Source organism: Neodiprion pinetum, chromosome 7, assembly GCF_021155775.2.
Source record: "Neodiprion pinetum isolate iyNeoPine1 chromosome 7, iyNeoPine1.2, whole genome shotgun sequence".
NCBI lineage: Eukaryota > Metazoa > Arthropoda > Insecta > Hymenoptera > Diprionidae > Neodiprion > Neodiprion pinetum.
In genome coordinates, this window is record NC_060238.1 from 14,525,989 (window position 1) to 14,547,102 (window position 21,114).

General features: G+C 39.9%; 2 protein-coding genes across 2 annotated transcripts; both read left to right on the forward strand.

Annotated features, from left to right (window-relative positions):
* The first annotated feature begins 14,763 nt into the window (after positions 1 to 14,763).
* LOC138191302 (uncharacterized) lies at positions 14,764 to 15,465 on the forward strand. The gene has a single exon (XM_069137946.1). It carries the CDS (start codon positions 14,764 to 14,766, stop codon positions 15,463 to 15,465), a length of 702 nt encoding a protein of 233 aa, XP_068994047.1.
* Positions 15,466 to 15,536: 71 nt separating this feature from the next.
* LOC124223675 (uncharacterized) lies at positions 15,537 to 20,882 on the forward strand. The gene is given in 3 exon segments (XM_069137947.1): positions 15,537 to 17,701; positions 17,876 to 19,070; positions 19,204 to 20,882. Coding segments are annotated over 3 exon segments (4,890 nt in total). The 3' UTR covers positions 20,734 to 20,882.
* The last annotated feature ends 232 nt before the right edge of the window (positions 20,883 to 21,114 follow it).

Sequence of the window (21,114 nt, forward strand, 5' to 3'; positions counted from 1 at the left end):
CAAGATCCCCATAGGCAAACGATCTAATGTCGTGTATAAAATACCATGCAATGACTGCAATCAAGTCTACATAGGTCAAACGGGTCGACATCTCAATACTAGAATTAGGGAACACCAACGCAACATACATGAGATTGAAGAACGGCACACAGCTCTAACGAAACATAGTATCGATAAACAACACACATTTAATTACGACAACACAAACATCCTTTGTGAAGAAAACAATTACTATAGAAGACTGTTATTAGAAATGTGCAACATTGTAGGTCATACCAATTCCGTTAATCTCAGACAAGACGTTGAACATTTAAGCAATATTTACAAACCTCTAATCTCTGCCCACACAACAAATATTGTTTAACCTTAACTATTTTTATTTTTTTAAAAAAAATTATTTCGTCTCCATTTACAGTCCTTTCTACATAACTTTTCTTACAAAATATTTATTGTTTTTTGTATAATTGTTTATAATAGGTTCACCTTCACTCTGGATTATATTGTTTTCTCCCATCAGTCGTTATTCACCTGTTGATCCAATTGGTTCAACCAACAATCTTTCGTTAGACATGTAGAACTTAATTATAAAGAGCCTACCTCCACTTAATTGACACCTGTGAATTAATTTCATTGCTAAAACGACCTTCTTTAATAACCTTTTAACACTATGACATACTGACTGTGAAGAAACATAGTTCTTTAATCTTTTTAATTAATGACTACCAACTTTTAACTCCCACATATAAAATAACTTGAAGATTGACATTGTCTACCGTCACTCAAAAGAACACTGTTTCCACCAATTGTAATTGTGAATTCGACTACATCTTATTACACTTACTTAATTCAAAAGGTAAATAACACCAAAAAACATCCTTATCTCAATTAATCATAAGGTCTTACTATCAACAATATTTAATAGCTCTAAGAGTATTACATCTACAATATTTAGGTCCGATTACTTCTAGTACCATAATTTATACTATAAAATTCTTTTTTTGTTATTTTTGACAGTTTTTTAAAATAAATCGTTCTGAGGAGGGCCCATATCCGGGTCGAAACGTTGACTAAAAATACGTTTTCTTAATTGACCGATCACCAAGAATCTATAATATATTACATACGAGGTCGAGAATTCTCATTCATCAGCTTGTCGATGATTGTCGTAGGCATGTTTCACGCTAAAGTGGCACCAACAATTGTCACATAACAACAGCTGGCCATTATGATCAGACAATTGTTTGCTCACTAGTCGGGAAAGATCTTTAATCCAAGCAAAATGGAATCTCGGTGCAAACTCGCCAGTCATATCGTCTTCCGGATTACTTCCAACCATTAGAAGATGGATCGTGTCAGTGTTTACGCTATGCAAATTTTTACTCAAATAAATTGGCACGATGACGCTTTTATTTGATTTTGCATGATGCGAAAAAGTTTGAGATTGTATTCCATATACATTGATGCGCAAATTATTCAATCTCTCAAGCTTTTTCACATCATGTAGAGTAGCAGGGAATTTGATACCTGTACAGTCCAACTCGGAAATATATCGATGATAACGGCTAGTCCTATCGGTGTGGGTGTTGACCGGGTGGAGGGCTGCTGTGACGGACCAGAGAAGGCATCTTTCGTCCTTGTTCCTCACGTTCACCACCGCTCTCTTCCGTTGAATGCCTTGGGGCAGCTCGACGAATGTTGAAGCCCCCGCGGCGAGAGGCTGGTAGCGATTGATATTTACAGCGATGTTAAGGATCTCAATCATACTCCAGCCGGAATCGCGTTGCTCGAAATCTTCCACCTTCGACTGCAGATCACCCCGTGCACGTATAAACCAACCATTTATATCGCTCGATGGGAGAAGAATCGTCACGTTGGAGGTGTTGAAACTCTTGACTTCGGCGGAGATCTCTTCGTGCTTGGCATTTTCGAATTTGCACGATAATATGAGGTTAACCTTCACATTTCCCTCCTCGCGCAGTATCAGCTCCAACTTCTCGGTGACGACGCGCTGCACATCGTCCAGAAAGGCGTCCAAATTTTCATGACGGAGATTTGTGACAACCCCCGTTCTGATTCGGCTGGCAAAAGCGCTATCCACGTCGTCCCATTGTACACCCACAGGAGTACCGATGTTTCCACCCGTCACCACTGTGCGCTGCTGCAACTGCTTGATCTTCGTCACCCAAGATTGCAGGAGTGCGATCGTATGTTGGATCCGTATTTTCGCACCAACGGTTGTTCCACGTTGCATGGAAATATCGCGCAGAACTTGGATATTCGCAATTCCAATATCAGTCCAATAATTGATGACGGCGTCATTATCTTCTCCGGGTGGTTGCTCTCTCAGCAAATTGCACGTCCCCTCCATCTGCTCCGCAAGTCCCATATACGCTCCGACTGCCATGACTTTGACGTTGATGTAAGCTGAACTTTGTATAACTTTTTTGACTTGCACGTATCGTGTAAGACTGACGAGTCTGCATCGGATGCGTTGAGCTTATATGTATGTAGACCGATAGATCGCAAGAATTTGGGAACTGTGCGCACTGCGTTCTGCGCATATCGGAGGGTAAAATGACGTCAGAGATGCGGTGCGCACTGCGTTCTGCGCATATCGGAGAGTAAAATGACGTCAGAGATGCGGTGCGCACTGCGTTCTGCGCATATCGGAGGGTAAAATGACGTCAGAGATGCGGTGCGCACTGCGTTCTGCGCATCTCGGAGGGAAAAATGACGTCAGAGACGACTGGGCCCACCCTTTATCCGACCCGCCATCCCTAAATTTTTGGGTTTTATTGCTCTCCCGGCTCTACAGAGATGATGAAATTCATGTAAAAAATGACGTCAGAGGCGACGGGGTCGCAGTCCACCTCCCACCATCCCTAAATTTTTGGGTACTATGAGTCGTTAAGCAGCGTGAGCCATGTGGTGGGAAAAATCGGTCAACGAAAAGCGAGTGGCGAACAGTGTTTGGTGTCAGAAAAATCTTATCTTGCCCGCTCTTCATCACCCTCCCGACTCTGCAGAGAAGATGAAATTCATGTAAAAAATGACGTCAGAGGCGACGGGGTCCGCAGTCCCCCTCCCACCATCCCTAAATTTTTGGGTTTTATGAGTCGTTAAGCAGCGTGAGCCATGTGGTGGGAAAAATCGGTCAACGAAAAGCGAGTGGCGAACAGTGTTTGGTGTCAGAAAAATCTTATCTTGCCCGCTCTTCACCGGATGGTATGTGCACATGCAGTTTTGGGGTTTTACGACTCTTGATAGCGAGCAAGTCCGAGCCTGCACATCCCCAACCATATCAGCGTGGGGTATGCAATGGAAAGCTGGCGAGCTCTTAAGAAAATTTTCTCCTAGCTTATACTGCCTCCCCCGCGTCACTCTTTCGTCTCTATGTCACGTGATGCGTGCTCTACGAATGATTGGCCGGCTGGGTTTTGCTCGGTGGGGGGCGGGTGCGAGTCCTTTAGTATTTATTCGAACAGTGGTTTGAAAACTTCTCTGGTAATTTTGAAAAATCCTTCGTGTCAAAACAGACGTTTTTGATAAAGTGAGCTGTGAGAAAGAAAAAAAAATCGGTGTTCATTGGAAAAATCTCAAGACTTCAACGAGTTTATATTTTTGTGAGTACTTTATAGAATACACATATATATGTATATGGTGCTACGCCAATCCTCTTACGATACTGTGAATGTTGATTTGAATTCCGTAATGATTATCGCATTTGATTAGTATGTTAACAAAAGTTTTTTTCGATTTGTTTTAACTTTTCTGTATTCCCTATCATCGTATCCATAAAAATTCTGGAAAAATTTTAGAATCATATCGAAAAAATATGAACGGACAGAAAAGGGGGCCATCAGACTCCACACCCCATTCACCACCACGATCGCCGACATATAAGCTTCTATTTCGGCTTGCTCTTGATAATAAACTGGACTGCGGTTATTTGTATATAGGAAGCTTTATTGTATTAGAGAGTGAGTTACAGAATTGAGGAGACATGCGTGTGCTCCGAACGGACCGCGAGCTTGGACGTGCGAGCGTAAGCGCAGCTCGACGCAGACTAACTGGTATAGTGCTGTAGCTAAGGCTAAGCTACAGCGCCCTCGCTGGGCCTATACTCATGTATAGTATATGTAGCATTTAGTGGTTTTCAAATATTCTTAACAGCTCTTTTTACAGATTTTTCATCGCGAATCAATTTTGGAAAGAAAAAAAATGTCATCTCATTCGAGTGATGATAACGACGAGTGGTCGAGCATTGATTGGGGCGAGGATGAGGAGGCTGAGGAAGAGATAATTATAGGCTTTTCCGAAGCAACACGCGAGTTCTCGTTGGAGGAGCTTCGGGATCTCGTTGAGGATGCGCGAGCTGCTCGAGTGAGACCAAACAGCCAATATTATATAAATTACGGTGATATATGTATGCAAATAATTGTAGAAAAATGGGCGAATGAAACTATCGTAATAATTATAGATGTCGAAAATAGCGATGATGATGATAATGTTAACGAACAGGATAGCGATAATGATTTTATGGATTATTTCGAGGAATAAACCACGCTAAATTCATAATTATTGATTATATATTTTTCACCAGTAAAAATTCATAACATTTACATTTTGTATGACGAGAATGGGTAAAAGTTATAAAGATATATATTTGTAATGTATCCTATTTCTAGATTATAATTTTATTGAATAGTACATTTTTTTAATTCCATGTATAAGCTATGATATAATTGAGATTAATTCTATCAAATATTCTACATATAAACGCGAATATAATTGTATATATCGTAATAAATTCTATTGTTATTTTGGTAAATATTGTCCATATTGTCTATACACGCGATTGCAAGCTAAACAGTCTTTAATTAGAGGATTCGGTCCATCCACGATATCGCCATCGGGTCCTGGTGTGTAATGTATGCTACATCTGCGGAACCTTGCGACCGCGTGGTCCATTTTCATATTCTCTGGTAGTTTATCCCACGCATCATTGATGGAGTTTGATGCGAACGTGCAGATAAATTCTTTTGGTAAAAAAGCTATATCCTCGGACATCATTCCCCTTAAACCGTCCAATTCTTTGTACAGACGGAAGGATTTCTCGAGGGAGCTGGTACACTCCTTCGAATGCCAACTCCTTAGTCGCTGCACATTTTCAAAGGCGCAATTGTATGCCGGGATGTATTCAGAGTTGTCATCATACCAAATTGAGCCTGGCGCTGCTGCTTGCTGGAGGTTATTCGCTGGAGAGTATCCATGGTTCGCGTCGTGCCACGATGCCGCTTCCATATACCTCAATTTTTCCAGTGCAGGGGGTATGATATGCAAATCTTCCATATTAATAACCCTCGTTGTACCATCGACGATCTCCGTCAGCCATGCTTTCTTCTCCGCCCCTTTGACGTATACGTAACACGCATTTTCAACCATTTTTCTCACAATCTTCGTCACATCCTCGTGAGATTTGTTGCCTGCGTTCCATGATATTCCATGGTGATTGCGCGTCAACCATACATTGGTAGCTCTACATTCAAGTGGTAGGCTTGCCAAATCATAGGGCGGCTTGAAAATGATGTAATCCAGACCCGACCCGTTTACATTCACGACTGCGACTTCCTTGGGTACAAACTTCATGTTATGACCGATAAAACATTGCACGTCTAGGATCATCGCCATGTTGAGGAGTGGAAATGTTGCGCTCGATTATATACTGATGGATTGTATGTGGAAGACTGACTATTCCATCTCCAGCACACCCGCTTCTACCCCCTCGTGGATGAATTTTGTGGAAGTAGAGGGGGATCGCATAGTTCATTCAAGGCGCATAACTGCATGAAAATTCGAACTTGTTGAATTCTCCACCAAGGTATTTCATTTGCAGACGATTTTCCCCGGCCATGCTACACATTTCAGTCAGCTGACTGGAATCTTCTTGTAGAACTCTTGCGATTCTCGGTGGTAAGAAGACGTTGTATTCTCCATCGATTGTCGCCAGAACACGTACCCCGAATTTTGTTTCGACCAGTCGTAACCCGATGACGTCATACACTCCCCCAATTTCGAGTTCCGACATCTTCTTGGTTGGCAGATTCTCCAGGCGGCTGACGTGGTTAACTTTTGCTAGATCCATCGCGTTTCGAGGTTATTTCACGAGCGAGAACAGTTCACAATGAGAATACGATGAGAACAGAGTGACGATCACGATAGACGTACGCTTTATATACCACCCACCCCCACTACAATTTTTCCATTGGACAAGTCTCGACACGTATATTGTGCGAGGAATTTTTATGGGGACCACTCCCCCACTATCCCAGATTGGTTTAAGTGCATTGTCGGCACTATCTCAAAGAGCAATTTCCTGGAATTTTTTCAATAGATCTAGCAAGTTTTTACCCTATCTGATTTATGTGCGGCTTTCCGGCGCCAAACAAGTCTCGACAGGAATTATTTTGCGTGCGTGCGTGTGTGTGTGTGTGTGTGTGTGCGCGTGTGTGTGTGTGTGTGTGCGTGTGTGTGTCAAATCCTATGGAAATAGCCGCCGAAAATGACCAGGGGGGGGGTGCGCCGTGAGCCACGGGGGGGGGGGGGGGGGGGCTAGGGGGGAGCTAGGGGGGAACTAGGAGGGAGCGCCGCCATCTTTGGATTAGAACTCTCATATATACACTACTTATTACGTACTGTTGCTCAAACAATTTCTTATGAAGTTAGTTTAGTTATAGTGATTTTATCAATTTTATTTTTAATTGAAGGTTATTCAATAAATTTATTTGGTTTATACCAGGAATTTATTTGATTTATTTTTTCAACTTTTCCTTTAAATTTAGTTTGATTTATTATTTGTTTAGCTGAAACAAATCGAACACCTTTTGATTTTTCTGAGGGGGAGTCTGAATTGGTTTCTGGGTTTAATATTGAGTATAGAGGTGTAGGATTTTCATTAATTTTTTTACCTGAATATTCAAGAATTTTATTTATAAGTATATTATTTGTTTTGATGTTTTTAGGGGGTGATTTATATGGTTTAATTTTTTATTTAATAATGATTTTTATTAGATTATTATTTATTTTGATTCGAGGAACTTTACCTCGTTTACGTTATGATAAATTAATGATAATAGCTTAAAAAAAAATTTTACCTGTTTCATCAAATTATTTAATTTTATTTATAGGTTTAAAATTTATATTTTATTGTTTTTCATTATAAAATATATTAAAAATTTAATTATTCAAGTTTAAATCAATAAAAGATTTAAAACTTTTATATTATGTTTTCAAGACATAAACTTATTCAAGTTCATTGATTTGTTGGTTTAATTTAATTTATTAAAATGTCTCATATTTTTGTTAGTATAGGACAAATTAAAAAATAAAAGAAGTATACTAATGTTAAAATTTGTCCAACAATAATAAATGGATTTTCTACAGGTCTTATTCCAATTCATGTTAGTATCAATACAATTCTAATAAATATTCAAAATAGAAATTGTCTAAATGGGTAAAAATTTAATCGTTTAAAATTTATTATTTTATAAAAAGGTATAATTAATAATACTAAAATCGACATTAGAAGAAGAATTACTCCCCCTAATTTATTAGGGATAGATCGTAGGATTGCATATGCAAATAAAAAATATCATTCTATTGTAAAATTAATCCTATTGTAAATGGGGTTTTTGTTAAATATATTATTATAGTATTAATTAATATAAGTAGTATGAAAATTTTTATAATTAATTAATTAAAATAAATTTATATTAATTAGTTTTAAAAAAAATATTTTTCTTTGATTTACAAAATCAATATTTTAAATAAACTATTAAGACTTATATTTAATATTAAAATTTCAAAAAATAGTTTATCAAAATATTAATTTTAGAGATTAATGATAGGAAATTTTTTCTTTTTTTTGAAATTATACATATATATGTCGGAGAAGAATAAAGAGGATGCATCATCAAGTGAATTGGAAACTTGAACTTTGAATGAGTCCGCCGTATCAAGCGTCAAGCGTTATTCAACATGCTTTGAATATAGAACAAACAAATGAATTGTTTATAACAACGCTTGGATGAAATCGACAGTCACGGAAAAGCAAGCGAATTGACCGGACGTGTTGAGATCATCGCGCTTTCTATAATGGACAATCCACAAATTGGAAATCCTACATCCTCTCCGCCTTTCCGAGGCTTCACCCCGACATCAGAAGTGGGATCAGAATCTGCTTCTCACCGACCAGAATCTGCTTCTCGCCGATCAGAATCTGCTTCTCACCGACCAGAATCTGCTTCTCGCCGATCAGAATCTGCTTCTCACCGAGAAGAGAGACGTGACGACGCAAAATGGTAAATGCTTTTGCAACAGCAGCAAAATAATTTCATGCAGATTATTGAGGCAATGAAGAAACCTTCTCAGACGAAAATCAAGTTACCTGGCTTTGACCCAGAAAAAGTGAGCGATACTCGAGCTTGGATTCGTACGGCAGACATGTGTATGTCGGAGTATCCGTTAGAAGGAGCGTCGCTCATGAACGCTTTGAGCCGTGCGATGAAAGGAGAGGCATTATTCTGGCTGACCCAAAACGTATTTGCCGGAATAAATTGGAATGAATTTAAAGAAATATTTTCTCTACGATTTGAATGTCCGGAAACCCTCGCTGCTTTCTTAATGAATATCAATCAAGGAAGGCCAAAGGAAGGAGAATGTATTGCCGCTTATTCAGCCACTGTGATAACCTCGTTGATGAACCGATGGAAGAATCTCTCTATGGAACAGATTGCTGTGTCCTTCGTCCTCAGTCACATTTCTCAATTTGAACCACGACTTCAACGCCTTGCTTTCACGGAAGAAATTGAGACACGGAATAAATTACAAAAAGAATTGAAGGCGGTATATTACTTGAAGAGGAAAAACTTGGAACTTTACACTGAACAACGTCACAGCGAAGCAAAAAGATTTAAAGAAAAATCGTCTACCAGCCTTCTGAAATGTTTCACCTGTGGAAAGATCGGGCATAAATCGTCTGTGTGCTATCAAAGAAAAGAGAAAAATGCAGCATCAAATGTGTGGCAGAGAGATGCATCTACAAGCAGTGACACGAGGAAGCCTATAACCTGTTTCAAGTGCAAGGAACCTGGGCATTATTCTTCGCAATGTCCTGGAATGAATAAGAAGCCATCGTCAGGACGCTTCAACGGATCCAATATCGAACGACGAGTGGATATTTGTGAAGTGAATTCGCCTTCTGGCATTTTGAGGCATGCAGGTGAGCAGTTTTCATTTAATTTTGATTCTGGAGCCGAATGTTCTTTAATAAAAGAATCAGTGTCGTCAAGGTTCTCCGGGAAAAGACTTGATAATATCGTCACTATGACTGGAATTGGACAAACAAGTGTCCATAGTACTTTGCAAATTCTTACCAAAGTAAACATTGACGACATTGCCCTAGAAATTCTTCTTCATGTTCTGCCAAGTCATTATTTGAGGAGTGATATTTCGATTGGTCGTGAAATTTTGAGTCAGGGTTTGACTGTGCTTGTATCTTCTAACGAATTGAAATTAATGCGTGAAATCCGTGTCGATGCTTGCAAAATTGGAGAATCAATCGAAGTAAATTTTGACAAAATTGAGACTGACATTTCTTTTGAGTCAAAAGAACGGTTGCTCTCAATTTTGCAAGAATTTAGAGAGCATTTTATAACCGGTACACCAAAGCAACCTGCTAAAACGGACCCGATGCAAATTCGCCTGAAAGATCCAAATAAGACGGTATATAGACGTCCATATAGATTGAGCCACGATGAACAAAAAATAGTTCAAAATAAAATCAAAGAGTTACTTGCTGCAAACGTAATTCGCCCAAGCTCATCTCCATTCGCTAGCCCTATCCTTCTCGTGAAGAAAAAGGACGGGTCAGACAGAATGTGTGTAGATTATCGAGAACTAAACGATAATACTGTACCTGACAGATTCCCATTGCCACTAATTTCTGACCAAGTAAATAGGTTACATGGGGCGAAATACTTTTCTAGCTTAGATATGGCATCTGGATTCCATCAGATCCCTATCCATGAAAATTCAATCGAATATACAGCTTTCATTACTCACAATGGACAGTATGAATATCTGTCCATGCCATTCGGGCTTCGAAATGCACCATATAGATGGTGGGCTTTTCTTCAAGCTTTCGATTTCGATATAGTATACCGAAATGGAAAGAAAATGAGTCATGCGGACTTCTTTTCGAGAAATCCGTTACCAGATTCAATAAAAGAAAATTATAATAAACCCGAGCACAAAGAGGTCAATTTAACTAATCTCTCAAATACATGGCTTTTTGCTGAACAGCAACGTGATGAAGAAATTTCAAAATTAATTAAAAATTTAACTGAAGAAAAGTTGAATGACGAATTAGCAAAAACTCACGAATCACGCTCTGGAATTCTTTTTCGTAAAATACAAAGACACGGGAAAACGCGATCTCTACCTATTTTGCCACGAGCGTACAGATGGTCAGTTATTAACGCTACCCATGAAGCATTGGTACATTTAGGATGGGAAAAGACCCTTGAGAAAATTTATGATTCATTCTGGTTTGACGGAATGTCAAGATATGTTCGAAAATTCGTTGAAAATTGTTTGACATGTGAAATTTCCAAAACAAATTCGGGAAAAATTCAGGCTGAATTGCATCCCATTCCTAAAGTCGCAATTCCTTGGAATACCATTCACATCGACGCTACTGGCAAATTAAGTGGTAAAAATGATAAGAAAGAGTACGTTTTCGTTTTAATTGATTCTTTCACCAAATTTGTTCTTCTTCGTCATACATTGCATATTGATACTAGCAATAGCATTAAAGCATTGAAATCTGGTATTTCTCTATTTGGCTCTCCCACTCGCGTAATTGCGGACCAGGGTCGTTGTTTCGCGAATAGTGATTTTCGAGAATTTTGTTTGGCTCACAATATTAAGTTGCACTTGATTGCAACAGGAAGCTCGCGCGCAAATGGTCAGGTGGAGCGAGTAATGAGCACTCTAAAGAACATGCTAACTACCGTAGAAATAACCGGCGACCGGTCTTGGCAGGATACATTGCCTGATGTACAATTAGCACTAAATTGCACGATCAACCGAGTCACAAAATCTAGTCCTCTCGAATTAATGATAGGAAAAGTCGCCAGACCTCTTGAGCTCATGTTTGTTTCTGAGGAGGAGTATGTGGAGGACTTATCTGAAATTAGAACACTTGCAATCGAGAATATTAACAAAAATGCAGAATATGAGAAGGAAAGGTTTGACCGAACAAAGGCAAAAGTAATCAAATTTTCTTTAAACGAATTTGTTCTTTTAAAGAATGAAGAGAGAAATCAAACAAAATTAGATGCAAAATACAAAGGCCCGTATAAAATTATTGAAGTGTTAGAGGGCAACAGATATCTTTTGAAAGCTTTGAATTCCAATCGTACATTTAAATACGCACATGACCGGATGCGAAAAATGCCAGAGGGTAACATTCTGGAAGAATTGGAAATGAGTAAAGAAAATTTTGAATAATGAAATATTTAAGTGTGTAAATATTTGAAGTGTAAACTAAATACATGATTACTTTTGGAAAAATTGTTTACTTGAAAGTTTGTAGCCGTAGCTCGGTCGAAATCGGAATTTCTTCAATGAAACCGAGAGTGTGCGGTGGGCAGCTTCATGTAACAGTTGTGTCAGAAAAATCACTCAAGGGAAGTGATTAGACATTGACCACTCAAGGGAAGTGGTCAAGAACATTTGTCACTCAAGGGAAGTGATAGAAATGTTGGTCACTCAAGGGAAGTGGTCAAGAACATTTGTCACTCAAGGGAAGTGATAGAAATGTTGGTCACTCAAGGGAAGTGAACGAAATGTAAAAAATGTATTTAGTCTTTAAAATTATCCATATGTATCGAAATTAATTGCTTTGTCAATAAATGTGGGATTGGAACTGAAATTTAAGTTTTCTGTTCAATATAAATGATTAAAGTAAGATTGAATTCATTTAAAACGAACTTTTACTGCTGGAGAATTGAATTTCTTGCAGATCACTTCACATGGGGACATGTGATTTGTCAGGATGGCCGTGTCGGAGAAGAATAAAGAGGATGCATCATCAAGTGAATTGGAAACTTGAACTTTGAATGAGTCCGCCGTATCAAGCGTCAAGCGTTATTCAACATGCTTTGAATATAGAACAAACAAATGAATTGTTTATAACAACGCTTGGATGAAATCGACAGTCACGGAAAAGCAAGCGAATTGACCGGACGTGTTGAGATCATCGCGCTTTCTATAATGGACAATCTACAAATTGGAAATCCTACATCCTCTCCGCCTTTCCGAGGCTTCACCCCGACATATATATATATAAATAATTTATTATTTTAATAGATTTTTATTATTTAGTTTATTTTATATTTTTAATTAGATTTTTAAGTTTGAGATTGAATCGGTTTCATTTATTGATAGTTTTATTAAGAATTGAATTTATTATTTTAATGTTATATTTAATATTAATTTTATTTTTAAATATATATATATTAGAGATGTATTTTATTATAATTTTTTTAATTTTTAGAGTTTGTGAAGGAGTTCTGGGTTTATCTATTTTGATTTATATAATTCGTTTACATGGTAATGATTATTTTCAAGTTTTAAATATTTTTTAATGATAAAGTTTTATTTTTATTTATTGTTTTTCATTATAGTTTCTAAAAATAATTTTTGATTTTTTCAGTTTGATTTATTTTTTTTAAGATTTCTTTTTATATTTTCTGGAAATCATAGATTTGAATTTGAGGGTATAAATATTTTTTTGGGGTGTGATAATTTATCTTTTGGTTTAGTTTTATTAACTTTATGAATTGGGGCATTAATAATTATATCAATACCGCAGGTGGCGGGGGGGTTAAATCCCTCGTTCGGGACGTGACGACCCCGCGTACATCGAGTAAGTCAAGGGGGACTGAAGTTGGCACAGGCCCAATGGATGGCCCCCGAGGCGGCCTCAGGAGGCGGATTGGGCGTAAAAACCTGGTCCGCTCGGGAAGTGACGACCCCGGGGTTTTCTAGTAAGTCGGAGGGGACGGAAGTCGGCACAAGTCCGACGGAAGGCCCCCGAGGCGACCTCAGGGGCCGTGCTATGTTCCGGCGTGGTACGGGGAGTCGCGCCCCCGAGAGACCCGTAGCACTTAGGAACTCTATGGAGATGCACAAGGTAAACAACGATATACCTCAGGTGGTAGCCCCAGCACAGGGGAAATCCACCCTGGGTTCCGATCGGGTGAAAGCCCCGGTGGCTCATGGCAGCGGTATGGATTCTGAGAGCCGCAAATTGTGCAAAGACCAGGTGACAAAGACGGCAACAAAGACAGCGGACACGAAAACTGGAACAGCGGACAGGACGACACTGGGACTCCAACGACGAGACAGGACGGACAGCGTGTCGAGCACGGGCAGCGGAGCGAGTTGCGCCTCCGCTGTATCCACGATCGGCACAAAGACACGAATCACGGACGATATGGACCTGACGGACGTATTGTTACTGATTCACAGTACGGCGACAAGGATGGCCGAGGCAGCGGCCATCCAAAAAAACATGAGTATGTCCGTCAAACTGGGCATCAAGACTATTCTCGAGGCTGCCGACGTTGCGCTTAACAGGCGCGCTAAAGCAGCCCCGAAGGACCACAAGACGGACAACGAGACGACGGAGACGGACGTTGAGACTGAACAACGGACACAAAACACTCCGCGGACGAAACGGAAACGGGAGGCGACTGGAACCACCCCGGAATCCTCTCAGAAGAGGGCAACGGCTGCGGAACCGGTCGCTGACTGGCAGACAGTGACAAGGACAAGAAAGGAAAAAAAGAAACGGAAGACGCGGACGGAAGGGACGAACGCGACGACGGACACGACGGCCGGGGCTGAGGTGCGCAGAGCGGCTCCCAAACACTGGGGGACGGCGGTGCTCGTCAAACCCGGGAACGACACGACGTACTCCGACATCGTGAGGAAGATACGGACCACGGTCGACCCTGCGAAGAGTCACGTCAAAGTGACGACTCTCAGGAAGACGAAGAATGGTCTGTGTCTTCTGAAGATAAAGACAGACGCCAACGGACGAGACGACTTCCGACGCGTCCTGCAGGACGCGGTCGGCGACGCAGGCTACGTCAGGACCGGGACCTCCAGGGTTCAACTGGAGATCATGGATCTTGACTGTGTCACGACCGGAAACGACGTGATACAGGCACTGCGACGAGAGACGGGACGAGACGCGGACTTTGGGGTCCACATCTTCGGTCCGAACCGGGCGGAGCAGTTCATGGCCGTATGCGACCTAGAGTCGCAGGAAGCCAGAGCGCTGCTTGGCCGGGGACGGATCGGGATTGGATGGGTAGCTTGCAGCGTCCAACCACGACTGACGGTGACGAAATGCCATAAGTGCCTGGGATACGGGCACACGAAGACGAAATGTAAAAATACAGACCGGACGAAGTGCTGCAGGAAATGTGGCGAGACAGGACATTACGCCACGGACTGTAAAAACAGACCGGCCTGCCCACTGTGCGCCAAGGCGGGACACGGCGATGCGGCGCATCTCGCGGGCTCCGGGAGGTGCGCGGTGTACCGGGTTGCGCTGGAGGAGTGCAAGAAGCAGGCCGGAAGACGGACAGGATGGTTCAGGGCAACCTGAACCGTAGTAGGACAGCAGACATGCTACTACCACAGATAGCAGACGAACACGACGCCGACATTCTGATCCTGTGCGAGCCGTACAGGGTGCGACAAACGCAGGATTGGATAACGAACGAGACTAAGACAGCGGCTATCTGGGTGAGGGGCGCTGCCCGAGCCCGGATAACCGCTCGTGGCGTCGGGGACGACTACGTCTGGGCTAGGGTGGGCGCTGTCACTTACGTCAGCGTCTACCTGACCCCAAACTGCGCTGCGGCGGAGTTCCGGGCGAAGGTTGCGCTCCTCGAGGACGGACTCAGGGACCTGCCCGGGGACCTCGTGGTCGCGGGGGACCTCAACGCGAGGGCGGTCGAGTGGGGCATGACGGCAACGAACAGACGCGGACGGCTGCTGCTGGAGATGGCCGCAAGGCTGGACCTAGTAGTGGCAAACACAGGAGATGTACCAACGTACAGACGGCCGGGATTTGGAGACTTCATCCCGGACGTAACGATGACGACGGACAGAACTCTGCCACGGATAGGGCGGTGGCGGGTGCTCGAGGGCTACACGGCCAGCGATCATCAGTACATCGCCTTCGAAGTGGCAGGAGAGACAAGAACGACACGGACGAGGACACGGCACCCCCCGCGGTGGAACGTAGACAAACTCGACGTACTGAAGTTCTCGGTGGAGCTGGCGGCAGCGCCGGCCCCAACTACCGACGTCCCCCAGAGCTGACTGGCCGGCAAAGGGCGGAAAGACTAGCGGACGAGACGGCCAAACTGACGACGCGGCTGTGCGACAGCACAATGCCAAAACGACGGTACGGACGTAACAGACCACCACAATACTGGTGGACGGACGAGATAGCCGAGCTGCGGAAGAGTTGCCTGGCAAAACGACGACGGGTTACGAGGGCTGGAGGGAGACCCGAAAGGGAAACCCTTCAGGCCGAGTACAAGACTGAACGGAAACGACTGACGTACGCCATCAGAGACAGCAAGACGCGATGCTGGAAGAAGCTCTGCGAGGAGGTGGACCGCGACCCCTGGGGTGCCGGTTACAAGATTGTGACCGGTAGGCTGGGGGCCCGGATCCCGCCAGAACTCAAGGATGCTGAAACCGCACGACGGATCGTCGACGGACTGTTCCCGACGCACCCGACGCGTACGGACGCGACGAACGACGACGAGACGGCGGCACCCCCCGTCTTCACCGCCGAGGAGCTCGTCGGAGCGACCAAAGCAATGAAGAGGGGTAAGGCGCCAGGACCGGACGGGGTACCGGCGGAGGTTCTTCGGCTGATGGCGAGCCTGAGGCCGGAGATACTTCTCGACCTCTACAACACGTGCCTTACGACAGGGACATTCAGCGAACGGTGGAAGGTGGCGAGGTTGGTCCTTATCCCAAAGGGTAAGGGTGACCCCAGCACGCCGTCGGCCTACCGGCCGCTGAGCTTACTGGACACGACAGGTAAACTGTACGAACAGCTTCTGCGACCACGACTTACGGACGCGATACGGGACGGCGGAGGCCTCTCTGACCAGCAGTTCGGCTTCCGGAGGGGTCGATCAACAATTGGAGCGATCCAAGAGGTGGTTGACTCCTTCCGGTCGACAGACAGACATTGCCACGCTGTGCGACCCGTCGCGCTGCTGGTGACACTGGACGTTAAGAACGCCTTCAACTCGGCCAGGTGGGTGGATATCCTAGGGTCGCTGAGAGGCGACTTCGGGGTCCCGCTTCACCTGCTCCGAGTTGTTGAAGACTACCTTCGGAACAGACGACTGACGTACGAAACGACCGAAGGCCAAGTGACGCGACAGATTACCGCGGGGGTCGCTCAAGGTTCCATACTAGGACCCGACTTTTGGAACGGGATATACGACAGCCTGCTCAGACTGGAGCTTCCACTCGGCGTTCGCCTGGTCGCTTACGCTGACGACGTGGCGGCAGTGATAGTCGAACGAACTCTAAATCTGGCACAATACGCACTGAATCAGACAATGAGACGAGTTGGACGGTGGATGACTGACCACGGACTGCAACTCGCGACGGAAAAGACAGAACTGGTGCTTCTTACCAGGAGACGGATACCGACAACATTACGCATGACGGTCGGGACGGACGAGATCGAGACCAGAGGGGAAGTCAAGTACCTGGGGGTGACCCTGGATACGAAGATGACCTTCTGGCCTCACATACGACGAACGGCTCAGAAGGCGGCTGAAAGGATAGCATCCCTAAGCCGCCTGATGGCAAATACGAACGGACCGAGACCAGGGAAACGGAGACTTCTGATGTCGACGGTGAACTCGATCCTCCTCTACGGTGCGGAGATCTGGGCAGACTTCCTGAAGACTAAAAAATACTGTCACGCAATGACGACGGTACAGAGACGAAGCGCGTTGAGGATCGCTTGTTCCTATCGGACGGTCTCAGCACAGGCCGTTCTGGTGGTGGCAGGCGTGATTCCCATAGACCTTCTCGCGTTCGAGCGCAAGAGGGTCTACGGAAGAGACGCGGACGTGACCCGACGGGACGCGGCAACGACGGAAAGAGACGCGACGATACAGACGTGGCAGGAACGGTGGACGGAAGAAACAACGGGAAACTGGACGAGACGACTCATTAAGGACCTGAGACCGTGGATCCAGAGGGGGTTTGGGGATGTGAATTTTTACGTCACCCAGCTTCTGACGGGCCACGGCTACTTCAGACGCTACCTACACAACCTGAACCGAGTACGGACGCCCAACTGTACGTACTGCGGACACGAACGAGACGACGCGGAACACACGTTCTTCGAATGTGGCCGCTGGACAGAACTAAGATACAGACTGAAGACGGTCGTGGGAGGCATCACTCCCGACAACGTTGTCGGGGTGATGCTCCATAGTACAGAAAGGTGGCAACTTGTTGCTACCTACACAGAGACAATCCTACGACGTAAGAACGCGGACGGCTGCCTGACGTAACGCAACTGACGGACTGCCGGCACGGGACGGACGGACGGACAGACTGACGAGACACACTCCGACAGAGCTCCCAGCTAGAAGTAATATCACCATAGTTCCTGGCTGGGAGCGTTGCACAGGAGGTGGCGGTTTAGTGGGTAGGCCACCCTGGAGTCCCACATCCGCGCTAGCCCGTATGACTGGCGCGAATCCGTAACTTGGATTCCGCAACTCCTCGGAAAAAAAAAAAAAAAAAAAAAAAAAATAATTATATCAAGATATTTTATTTATGAATTAAAAATTTATTCAAATTATTTTATTTTATTGATATTTTTTTTAATTTTATTTTTATTTTTGACGTTTACTGTAAATAATTTATTTTTATTTTATCTTTTTTTTGAATGTAGTTTAATTCCTACTTTTTGTTTAATTTTAGGTTGAGGTAATCAATTGGATCGGGTTCAAGCAGGTATTCATTTATTATTTGATACTTTATTTGCTTCTTTACCTTTATTATTAAGAATTATTCATTAATTTTTTGAATTTAAAAATTTAAATTAAATTTTTTCTGTAGAAAATTTATTTCAAGTTTATTCTTTTTATTTATTTGTATTTTTAATTTTTGCTTTTTTAGTAAAATTACCTATTTTTTTAATACATTTATGGTTGCCTAAAGCTCATGTAGAAGCCCCTGTTTGTGGGTCAATGATTTTAGCTGCTATTATATTGAAGTTAGGGGGGTATGGTTTATTACGAGTTTATATATATTTAATTAATATAGGTATTTTTTTAAACGTTTATTTGATTGTTTTGAGAATAAAAGGAGGAATTTATATTAGTTTAATTAGAATATTTCAAGTTGATTTAAAGTCTTTAATTGCTTATTCTTCAATTGCTCATATAATAATAATATTATCTGGTTTATTAACTTTAATAAGATGGGGAATTTATGGTTCTTATTTGTTGATAATTTCTCATGGTTTATGTTCTTCAGGTTTATTTTGTTTAGTAAATATTATTTATGAACGTTTAAGAAGTCGAAGATTATTTATTAATAAAGGTTTAATAAATTATATGCCTACAATATGTTTATGATGATTTTTATTATGTTTTTCAAATATAGCAGCTCCTCCTTCTTTAAATTTAATAGGTGAAATTATATTAATCAATAGATTAATTATATGAAGTAAAATAATTTTTTTATTAATCATTTTTTTATCTTTTTTTAGAGCTTGTTATACATTATATTTATATTCTTTTACTCAACATGGTAAAATAAATTATTTTTTTCATTCATTTTCTCAAGGTAATGTTCGTGAGTATATTTTATTAATATTACATTGAATTCCTTTAAATTTAATTATTTTAAACAGAGAATCTTTTATTGTTTGAATATAAATTAATTTAAATAGTTTATTTAAAATATTGATTTGTGGTGTCAAAGAAAATTAAATTTAGTTTTTAAATTATTTTTATATTAAATATTTGTTTATTTAGCTTTATTATAATTTTTTTTATCAGATCAGTTTTATTTATATTAAGTATTTATTTTTTATTATATGATTTAGTTTATTTTGTTTAGTATAATTTAATTGAAATTAATTCTTCTTGCGTAGTAATAACATTTTTATTTGATTGGATATCATTAATTTTTATAAGAACAGTTTTATTTATTTCTTCTTTGGTAATTTTATATAGAAATTCTTATATAATAAATGATTTAAATTTGAATCGATTTATTATACTGGTAATTTTATTTGTTGTATCAATGATATTAATAATTATTAGTCCAAATTTAATGAGTATTTTATTAGGTTGGGATGGGTTAGGTTTGATTTGTTATTGTTTAGTAATTTATTATCAAAATGTTAAGTCTTTTAATGCTGGTATATTAACTGTTATTTCTAATCGTATTAGTGATATTTTTTCATTATTATCAATTTCTTGAATAATAAATTTTGGAGGTTGAAATTTTTATTTTTATATAGATGTCTTAAAATATAATTCTTTTATAATAGTAATTACTTTAATAATTTTGATTGCTTCATTTACTAAAAGTGCTCAAATTCCTTTTTCTTCTTGACTCCCTGCAGCAATAGCCGCTCCTACCCCTGTATCTTTATTAGTTCATTCTTCTACTTTAGTAACGGCGGGGGTTTATTTATTAATTCGATTTGAAAATTTATTTAATAGAGAGAACTTTATTATTATATTTTTATTATTATCTAGATTAACTATATTTATGTCTGGATTAAATGCAAATTTTGAATTTGATTTAAAAAAAATAATTGCTCTATCAACTTTAAGCCAATTAGGTTTAATAATAAGAATTTTATTTTTAGGATTTAAGTTTTTGGCTTTTTATCATCTTTTAATACATGCATTTTTTAAAGCATTATTATTTATATGTTCAGGAGTGTTTATTCATGGATTAAATAATTTTCAGGATATTCGTTTGTTAGGTTCAATATTTAATCAAATACCATTTACTTCTATTTGTTTTCATTTTTCTAATTTATCTTTATGTGGATTTCATTTTTTAGCTGGATTTTATTCTAAGGATATAATTTTAGAAATAGTTTTAATATTCAATTATAATATATTTATTATATTTATTTTTTTTATTTCAACTATTTTAACTGTTTCTTATACTTTTCGTTTGATTTATTTTTCTATATTAGGTTGGTATAATATAATTAGATTAAATTATTTAAATGATTATGATGTTTATATAAATAATTCAATATATTTTATGATATTGATAGTAATTTTAGGAGGTTCTATATTTAGTTGATTAATTTTTCCTTATAGATATGTCATTATTTTGCCTTTTTATATAAAAATTTTACCAATTTTAATTATTTTTTTAGGTATATTATTTGGATTTTTTGTTTATTATTTAAATGTTAAAATGTTTAAGTTAAAGTTTTATTTTTTAAAGTTATTTTTCAGAACAATATGGTTTTTACCTGTTATTTCTACTTATGGTTTAATTAAAAATATTATATTTATAAATAAAGAATTAAAATTAAATTTTGATCAAAATTGATTAGAATTTTATAAAAGAAGAATAATTATACTTTTTATGAAAAATTTTTATATATTTATAGATTTATTAATTTTTTATTTTAATAATGTTTTAAATTTATTTTTATTATTTGCTTTTTTATTTTTTTATTATTTCTGTATATTATAAATGTTTAAATAGCTTAAAATTCAAAGTATATTATTGAAGATAATATGATGATTTATTTAAATCTTTAAACATTTAATTTATAAAATTAAATAATTTATTTTTACAATGAAAATGTAATGTTTTTATAAACTATATAAATCAGAAATATAAATGAATTTTCATCATTTAATAAAAAGTTAGAAGCTTTTTTATTTTATATTTCTATTTAATTGGAATTTCTATTCATTTTTATTA